At 42.5% G+C, this 10,379-nt stretch overlaps 1 protein-coding gene across 2 annotated transcripts in view; it reads left to right on the forward strand.

Annotated features, from left to right (window-relative positions):
- WDR7 (WD repeat domain 7) overlaps positions 1-10,379 on the forward strand; it is a 586,970-nt gene that overhangs the window by 218,832 nt on the left and 357,759 nt on the right. For both annotated transcript variants that reach the window (XM_073620215.1, XM_073620224.1), the window contains one exon: positions 6,927-7,050. In XM_073620215.1, coding sequence (XP_073476316.1) covers positions 6,927-7,050 — 124 coding nt within the window. The remainder of the gene's footprint in view (positions 1-6,926; positions 7,051-10,379) is intronic.

Raw genomic sequence — 10,379 nt, forward strand, 5'->3', positions numbered from 1 at the left:
TCCCTCACTCTGAGGCTCCATGCAAGATCTCACCTTGTGGAGTTTCAATGATCATGAGAATGATTAGGAATCAGCCCAGAACTACACAGGAGAATCTTGTCAATGATCTCAAGGCAGCTGGGATCATAGTCGCCAAGAAAACAATTGGTAACACACTACGCCATGGAGGACTGAAATCCTGCAGTGCTTGTAAGGTCCCCCTGCTCAAGAAAGCACATGCACAGGCCTGTCTGAAGTTTGATAATGAACATCTGAATGATTCAGAGGAGAACTGGGTTGAAAGTGTTGTGGTCAGAGGAGACCAAAATTGAGCTGTTTGGCATTGACTCATCTGCTGTCTATCACCCCAAGAACACCATCCCCACGGTCAAACATGAAGGTGGAAACATTATGCTTCGGGGGTGTTTTTCTGATAAGAGAACAGGACAACTTTACCACATCAAAGGGATGATGGATGGGGCCATGTACCGTCAAATATTGGGTGATAACCTCCTTCTGGAGCTGAAGGTTCGAGTATCCTAATGTCAGCCTTGAAACCTTAATGATTTGGAGAGGATCTGCAAAGAGGAGTGGGACAAAAGCCCAACTACAAGGAACATCAGACCTCTGTGATTGCCAACAGAGATTTTGCCACAAAGTACCAAGTCATGTTTTGCGAATCGGTCAAATACTTATTTCACTCAATAAAATGCAAATCAATTTATAACTTTTTTGAAATGCGTTTTCTTGGATATTTTTGTTGTTGTTCTATCCCTTACTGTTAAAATAAACCGACCATTAAAATTATAGACTGATAAGTTTTTTGTCGGTGGGCAAATGTACAAAATCAGCAGGGGATCAAATACTTTTTTCCCTCACTGTAATAGTGGAAATGAGGGTCAGAGTGTGGACAGGATACATTTTCGTACAGTAAATATTATTATAATACAGGATTTATATAGCGCCAACAGTTTGTGCAGCTCTTTACAACATGAGGGCAGACAGTACAGTTACATCACAAAACAATACAGGAGGGATCAGAAGGCCCTTCTCGTTAAAGTGTGCAATCTAGAAGGGAGGGTCAAGTGAAACAAAGGTAATAACTGTGATAGAGAAAATAGACATACAATTGTTAGGTGTGGGTAGGCCTCTCTGAAGAGGAGGGTTTTCAGGGATCATCTAAAAGCTAATAGAGTAGGAGATAATCAGATTGGGGTAAGGAGTTCCATATGATTGGAGAGGCTCTGGAAAAGTCCTGGAGGCGAGCATGGGAGGAGGTGATGATGGAGCTAGAGAGCAGGAGGTCTTGGCAGGAACGAAGACAATGATTTGGTTGGTATGAAATATAGGTCAAAAGTGCAGTGCTAATCCAGCAATAATCAACATAACCGATAATATACATAAGCCCAAATTAAATATGTGCAGAAACGAGTGACAGTCCCAAGGTGATAAATTCAATTTTCAGCCACATTTCATTAGATTGCTTTTCGTAAATAGTAACACCACAGTGATCCGCCACCTTATATTCAATAAAATATGATAACCAAAGCGAATGGACTTTTTCTACCAGAGAAGAGAATCAAAATTCGCTTGTGTATCTCTATGGTCCCCGTCTGGGATAGTGTGCACCTTCTCTGGGTCCAAATACACCCTCATGGAAACCTCATCTTTCAACATGTAATGCTCGGCCATAAAACAAGGAGAGAGCCAAAAGAGCCACAGTGTAAAACCTCAATCAAAAGTTTATAAAAAATGCATTAATTACTCAGTGTTAAAATGTATAAGCACTTAACAAAAGCTGGTCCCAGGACTCAGAAGGGCTGCTTCCTCGAAGCAAGGTGCGTCACAAGCGCTAGCTCTTCCCTATGCGTTTCGTCACATCTGCTGAGCAAGGCTTGATGAAGGGCCATATTGATGTGCCAGTTACTTCACTTATTTTCTCTGGCCGTGATTTCTCTTTTAAATTTAATGCTACATTCTTGGTTGAGGATATGCTGCAGAAGAAACTGGGAACATGTTACACGGGGCTAGTAGAGATCAATGTTATTAACTCAAACAATGTATCCACTGCTGAGGTCCAAGGGCTGCACATCTTATTCCAATGAGGGCCGCATGTGGCCCTCAGGCCACAGGTTGTGCTCCAGGGTCTTGAAGTCTCCTGTACAGCAGAGTTTGCGTTCCAGGCATTTGTCCTTGGGCGCATAGACATTAGTACCGCTCAGTACACTATCCAGCCAATTACAGCTGTAGCAACTTTCATTATGACATAGAGTATAATAGACTGCCAGCAGAGGCGCTGCATAGTGTGTTCTTACCTTCTGTCTGCACCTCAATGCCAGAATCTCATATACACCAGGGCCAAACGCCCAGTGTGAATGATTCCTAAGGCACTTCAAAATCGACTACAGCAACATTGGACCCAAAATACTCCAAAATAATAGCTTAAGAACATTTAACCCAAAGGGAAAATACCCTAAGAACTTTACAAATTTCCCTTATTTATATTAAAAGCTTTATACATTTTGTGAAAACTCTCTAAAACTAATTAGCAAGTGCTGGTTAATTCACACTAAATGAATGAATATGCAGTTTTGTTTGAATGAATATCTATGCATTTTTTTTATAGCGTCACATGAAACAGTAAGCACATAACATAAAAATTGTTGAGTTTTGTGAGCATAAAGGTAAGTATGTACATTATATTGCCAAAAGTATTGGGACGCCTGCCTTTCCATGCACATAAAGTTTAATGGCGTCTTAGTCCGTAGGGTGCAATATTGAGTTGGCCCACCCTTTACAACTATAACAGCTTCTTCTGGGAAGGCTGTCCATATGGTTTAGGAGTGTGTCTATGGGAATGTTTGACCATTCTTCCAGAAGCGCCTTTGTGAGATCAGGCACTGATGTTGGACAAGAAGGTCTGGCTCGCAGTCTCTGCTCTAATTCATCCGAAAGGTGTTCTATTGGGTTGAGGTCAGAACTCTGTTGAGGCCAGTCAAGTTGCTCCATCCCAAACTCGCTCATCCATGTCTTTATGGACCTTGCTTTGTGCACTGGTGCGCAGTCATGTTGGAACTGAAAGGGGCCATCCCCAAAATGTTCCCACAAAGTGGGGAGCATGAAATTGTCCAAAATGTCTTGGTATACTGATGCCTTAAGAGTTCCCTTCACTGGAACTAAGGGGCCAAGTCCAACCCCTGAAAAACAACCTCACACCATAATCCCCCTCCACAGAATGATTTGGACCACTGCACAAATCCAGGTCCATAAAGACATGGATGAGTGAGTTTGGGGTGGAGGAACTTTACTGGCCTTCATAGAGTCCTGACCTCAACCTGATACCTTTGGGATGAATTAGGGCGGAGACTGCGATACAGGCCTTCTCATCCAACATCAGTGCCTGACCTCACGAATTCACTTCTGGAAGAATGGTCAAACATTCCCATAGACACACTTCTAAACCTTGTGGACAGCCTTCCCAGAAGAGTTGAAGCTGTTATAACTGCAAAGGGTGGGCCAACTCAATATTGAACCCTACGGACTAAGACTGGGATGCCATTAAAGTTCATGTGTGTGTAAAATCAGGCGTTCCAATACTTTTGGTAATATGGTGTATGTATGTATGTATGTATATATATATATATATATATATATATATATATATATATATATATATATATATATATATATATATATATATATATATATATATATATACCGTATTTATCGGCGTATAACACGCACCCCAAGTTTAGGAGGCAATTTTAAGGGGAAAAAAGTTTTAAGGAAAAAAACTTACATTTAAATGCCCATCAATGCAGCCTTATCAGTGTAGATCTGCATGCTTGTCCAATGTCATTTGCAGCCTTGGTGTGATTTGCAGCCTTGTCAGTGCCCATCTCCTGTTTTGTCATTGTCCATTTGCAGCTTTGTAAGTGTCCATTTGCAGCCTTGCCCAGGCTGCAGTTAAACTGCAGTGACTTGCCAGTGTCACTGCAGTTTGAAAATGGCGCTGCTGAGACACACAGAGCCGGTCCTCAGCGGCTCTCGGCCACTTTTGGCTCCTCTCGTAGTCCCGCCCGGGATGGGCGTGACTGAGCGGAGCCGAGCGCCGCCCATATACAGATAGCCGAGTGTTCTCGGCTAGGTTCGGCAAGCTCCGCTCACAGTCACCCCCAGTCCCTGTGTCCATCATAGGGCGGCAGGCGATCGCTCCGCTCACAGTCAGCGGGGGATCAGCGTGTAAAGCGCACCCGCGATTTTCCCCTGGTTTTAAGGGGAAAAAAGTGCGTGTTATACGCCGATAAATACAGTATATATAAATTATATTACACACATACATACACACAGTATTTGGGTACAGGAGAAGTATAGTGAATCAGGAGTTAATCATGGCATTTAGTAATAATTTTGGAAGGTTTTTTTACCTTCATTTTACAGTGCAATTAGACACATTTCACTCTAAAAGAAAGTGACACTTTAATGCAATAAATTGTCACTTCTATATTTAATGGCTCTAATAGGTTTGCCTACATGAATATATAACTGGTTGAATAGAAAGATTTGAAATAATGTGTGTTTTTTTGTTTTGTTTTTTTCTCTTAGTTAAAGTGGAACTACATCACATCTGACACACCACAAACCAAAAACACTATCTAAATCCTTTTTAAAGGGTCACTAAAGGCAAAACTTAATTTTGGATGGACTAAGGGAAGGTTATTTTTCCTACCAGTTTTTTTTGCCATCTCTGTTCCATTGGTGAGATTTTTCCTTCACTTCCTGTCTCATAGACACAAAAGGAAGTGAGGGAGTCCCAGGGTGTCATCAGAATTGCTGCCTAAATTTGAAATTTTCTTCTACTTTAATTTTCGATAATAATGGTAAATGAGACAAATAGAGAGGAGGAATCTCCCTAATGGGGACACAGACAGCATCGAGAACCTGACAGGTGTTCCTCACCCTCTCCACTCTATCCAATACTATCCATGTTTCCATACTTTAATCTCATTGAAGAAAACCCCCTAGTGCATTTATTCTACACTTATGATCGATCTTTGTATCCAGAAAATCTATTTAAAGTGGTATTAAAGGTTCAGCTTTAAAAAAAATAAAAATAAATAAACATGTTATACTTGGGCCCCCTTCACGTTGCCACGACTTAAGTCACACGATTTTGCCCCGACTTTGCAGCAATTTCGACACAATTTCAGGAAATGCCTGTATAAACTTGAGGTCTGTGGACCTCAACTCGCATGAAAGTTGGACCAAAGTAGTACAGGGACTTCTTTGAAGTCGGCACGACTTTAAGTCGCACATATACGAATGGTTATCATTGGAAATCATGGGGAAGGACTTGTCATGCGACTTTGCAGTCCCAAGTCGCAGGACAAGACGTACAAGTGTGAAAGGGGCCATCCCTGCTCTGTGCAGTGTTTTTGCACAGAGCAGCCCGATCCTCCTCTTCTTGGGTCCCCTGTCGACGCTCCTGGTTCCTCCCCCTTGACCAGTGCCCCCAATAGTAAACCGCTTGCTATGGGGGCACTGGTGCGTGCTCGCTCCCGAGTCCTGCTCCATAAGACACAATGAAGCCATGGCTTGGCCCCACCCCTGCTCTCTTCTTATTGGCTCACTGGTTGTCCTGAGACACCCGAGGCTCTTGTGCACATCTCTGGATCGAGATTGGGCTCAGGTGAGTATTAGGGGGGCTGTGGGAGGAGCAGCACACAAGGTTTTTTTACCTACATAGAATGCATGAAGGTAAAAAACATTCAGACATAACAACCACTTTTAATATTATTGTAACAATGAACACTATGTTCTTTGCTCTGTATTGAATTAAAAAACAAACAAAAAAAATTGAACCAGAAAAACACCCCCATAGCCTTTTGTGGCGTGGCCATCTTGAGTAAGAGCAGATGATTCATAGAGCATTTACTCCCTGGAATCCATCTGCCCTTAGCTCAGGCATGTAGGCGGGAGAGGAGGTACTTAACTGATAAAACCACTCCTCCTGAAGACTCCTGGGATGACATAATTTTGGCCTAGGCCTGAAAACCCAGGAAGTAACCGAAGAAATGTAAAAAAAAAAAATAAGTGTAAAACAAGTAACTATAATCTTTTCCTATCTATTTACTAATGCTAGCAGGAATCAAAATAGTTATTGTTGATTGAGAGCATGAAGTTCTGCTTTAGGAAGGGCAGGCAAAGAGCACACATTAAACTTTTTTTTGAGCAGTATGGAAATGTTCCTGTGCTCGTGTACTGAAAGACTTGTGTACTGATCCCATTCTCTTAGGCTGCATTTACACCTGAGCTCGTAAAACGCTCATCTCAGAAGAAGCCCAACAAGCAAAATCCCATTCATTTAAATGGCCACATCTGAGCGTTCTGTCGCCTGAAGCTCAAAAAAGAACATGACCTTCTTTTTAGGCAGGTTACAGGCATTTTTCTGCTTTTTACATTGGTGACCTTTAGACTTCAAAACGCCTGTACAAAAACGCCCAAAAAAAGCCAGAAAAACCCTCTAAAAAAACACAATAAAAAAACACCTGATAACTATACGCTCAGGTATGAATGCAGCCTTAGGGGAGGTCACATGGTGGGCATGTGCAGCCCATTGTGGAGTATGGACACCAGCCGGTATAAGTCCTGCAATACTGCTAACGTCAATGCCCCACTATGCACTCCATTGGCAGATCACATGAACAGTGCCAAGCAACAGACCATAAAGCTGGAAAAAGAAAACTTCAGGAGGAAGACAATGATAATGACTTAGGATGCTTGAAACCCGTTTCCTCAATGAGTTCTGTCTGCCAGTTGTTACTCACTTACGTTCTAGGTCTCGGTCTGATTTAATCATTTACAGTATTGAGTGTTAAAGTGTTGCATGAGATTGCTATCGTGTACAATTGCTGAATTGTGTGATGTATTGTGTGTTGTGTCTGCAGGTGAGGGAAGCTGCCCAGGCTCTGTTACTTGCCGAACTTCGACGAATCGGGCAGTCTGGACGCAAAGACGCTATTGATTTTTGGGCACCATATTTACCGCAATATGTTGATACCATTATGTCACGTAAGTGTTTTCTTGTTTCTTTCATGTATATTTTGCCTTCTCTTTCCTGTCTGTTTATTACACCTTACACCCATTTTTTTCAAGGTGAACTTCTGGCTGATATAAATAACAAAGATTGATGCAGCTCTGTATACAATAATACTTCATTACATTTTATAGGATCGCTAAAGGCAACATTGTTTTTTATATTTTGGATGTATCTTCTTGAATGCAAGCAGTGTAAATACAATATCTCACAAAAGTGAGTACACCCCTCACATTTTTGTGAATATTTTATTATATCTTTTCATGTGACAACACTGGAGAAATTACACTTGGCTACAATGTAAAGTAGTGAGTGTACAGCTTGTATAAAAGTGTAAACTTGCTGTCCTCTCAAAATAACTCAACACACAGCCATTAATGTCTAAACCGCTGGCAACAAAGGTGAGTACACCCATAAGTGAAAATGTCCAAATTGGGCCCAAGTAGCCATTTTCCCTACCCTGTGTCATGTGACTCGTTAGTGTTACAAGGTCTCGGGTGTGAAGGGGGGAGCAGGTGTGTTAAATTTGGTGTTATCACTCTCTCATACTGGTCACTGGAAGTTCAACATGGCACCTCATGACAAAGAACTCTCTGAGGATCTGAAAAAAAAATGTTTTGTTCTACATAAAGATGGCCTAGGCTATAGGAAGATTGCCAAAACCCGGAAGCTGAGCTGCAGCACGATGGCCAAGACCACACAGCGGTTTAACAGGACAGGTTCCACTCAGAACAGGCCCTGTCATGGTCGACCAAAGATGTAGAGTACATGTGCTCAGTGTCATATCCAGAGGTTGTCTTTGGGAAATAGACGTATGAGTGCTGCCAACATTGCTGCAGAGTTTGAAGGGATGGGTTGTCAGCCTGTCCGTGCTCAGACCATACGCCACACGCTGCATCAAATTAGTCTGCATGGCTGTCATCCCAGAAGGAAGCCTCTTCTAATATATACACACCTTTTTGAAAGGCCCCAGAGGCTGTAACACCTAAGCAAGAGGCACCACTAACCAAACACTGCCATGAAGATCAAGGAACTCTCCAAACAAGTAAGGGACAATGTTGTTGAGAAATACAAGTCAGTTAATGATCCCTAGGAGCACCATTAAATCTATCATTATCAAATGGAAAGAACATGGCACAACAGCAAACCTGCCAAGAGACGTCTGCACACCAAAACTCACGGACCGGGCAAGGAGGGCATTAATCAGAGAGGCAGCACAGAGACCTAAGGTAACCCTGGAGGAGCTGCAGAGTTCCACAGTAGAGACTGGAGTATCTGTACATAGGACAACAATAAGTCGTACACTCCATAGAGTTGGGCTTTATGGCAGAGTGGCCAGAAGAATGCCATTACTTTCAGCAAAAAACAAAATGGCACATTCTGTGTTTGCGAAAAGGCATGTTGGGAGACTCCCAAAATGTATGGAGGAAGGTGATCTGGTCTGATGAGACTAAAATTGAACTTTTTGGCCATCAAAGAAAACGCTATGTCTGGCGCAAACCCAACACATCACCCAAAGAACACCATCCCCACAATGAAACATGGTGGTGGCAGCATTATGCTGTGGGGATGTTTTTCAGCAGTCGGGACTGGGAAACTGGTTAGAGTTGAGATAAAGATGGGTGGTGCTAAATACAGGGATATTCTTGAGCAAAACCTGTACCACTCTGTGTGTGATTTGAGGCTAGGATGGAGGTTCACCTTCCAGCAGGACAATGACCCCAAACACACTGCTAAAGCAACACTTGAGTGGTTTAATGGGAAACATGTAAATGTTTTGGAATGACCTAGTCAAAGCCCAGACCTCAATCCAATAGAAAATGATTCAGGGTTTTTAATCTTTGTTAATCGTCTGTTGGTGTCCATCTGTATTTTTGTTGGTATTGAACAGCAGAGGATGGCTGGTTCTCAGTGTCCCTTGTGTACTGATGTTTCTTTTTATATTCTGAGATTTTACTTTGTAGTATAATATATTGTGACATGATAAACCATTCTCTTCAACTTGACATCAGCGGGAGCCAATGGCCCCTGCTGCCGCCAAAAACCAGTCAGGAGTGCGAGTCCCCAGAGAGGCAAGATTCTCATTGACGTCGCTGAATCGAGAGGGGTCTCAGGTAAGTATTAAGGGGGGGGGGATCTACTGCACACATAAGGCAAAAGGTAAAAAAAAAACCTTGTGCCTTTACAGCTACTTAAAAGTAACGCTGTGGCCAGGCTATAAACATTAAATTATCCTCATGTTCTAGAAAAGCAGTAAATAAGCTCTAACAGACCTCTGTAGCTGCTGGCACATTGGAGCAGTTTATCCTCGGATTTCACAATGGATGCAATGAAGTTCTCCAAGTTGGGACTCAGCACTCTGCTCTCCTCTTCTTCCTGTGCACCTGCTTTCAGTTTACGTTTGGGATTAAAGGACTATGTCAATGTTGGGAGGGAGGAGCAAAGCAAGATACCGAGAGAAAGTGAAAGGATCTTTGCTGTAAAATACTTCAGGATACCTGCAAATTGAAATACAATGTGGAGGTGAATATATGATTTTAAATTTTGACTATAGATATACTTTAATATCTGCTTTTGTATTTGGAAGATGGGTTTTGCCTGCAGTTGCAATACGTAACAAAGAGACATTGTAACGTAACCAATCCTAAGCAAAGTGACCATGTCTCTGCAAGAAATGGTCCCCTCTTACTTTGTATTTGTTTGCTGCTCTATCCTCTGTTGCAGCCAGCACTGTTGCGACCCAGGAGAGCAGTGGCATCACTAACTTAGCCAGACAGTTCTTTGGGCCAAAAATTGGCTTCTAGGTCCAAGCACAGGCAGCAGGTCTAATTCTCCCCTATTACTGGAAGACTAGTGTTGCTGGCTGAAACAAGGGGTAGGCGCATCAAGTGCAGGCAACGTAAATAGAAAGGGGATCGTAAATGGGGCCTATTACAGAGACGTTGTTACCTCGAACTGAATGAGCAAGGTGACTGCCCCCTAAAGAGCTGCATTAATCAATTGTAGATTTTGGTCTAAAGTTACATTAAAGTTTTTTGTTTTTTTTTCTTTTTTAAAAGTAACAAACATGTTATACTTACCTGCACTGTGCAATGGTTTTTCACAGAGCAGAACCGATCCTCCTCTTCTCGAGTCCCTCGCCAGCGCTCCTGGCCCCTCCCTCCTTCTGAGTGCCCCTAGAGCGGGCGTCTCAAACTGGCGTCCCTCCAGTTTTTTGCAGAACTAAAAGTCCCATCATGCCTCTGCCTGATGGAGTCATGTTTGGAAACTCTCAGCCTTGCAATGCCTCATGGGACTTGTAGTT

The sequence above is a fragment of the Aquarana catesbeiana genome, linkage group LG01 (genome assembly GCF_042186555.1).
Source record: "Aquarana catesbeiana isolate 2022-GZ linkage group LG01, ASM4218655v1, whole genome shotgun sequence".
Taxonomy (NCBI): domain Eukaryota; kingdom Metazoa; phylum Chordata; class Amphibia; order Anura; family Ranidae; genus Aquarana; species Aquarana catesbeiana.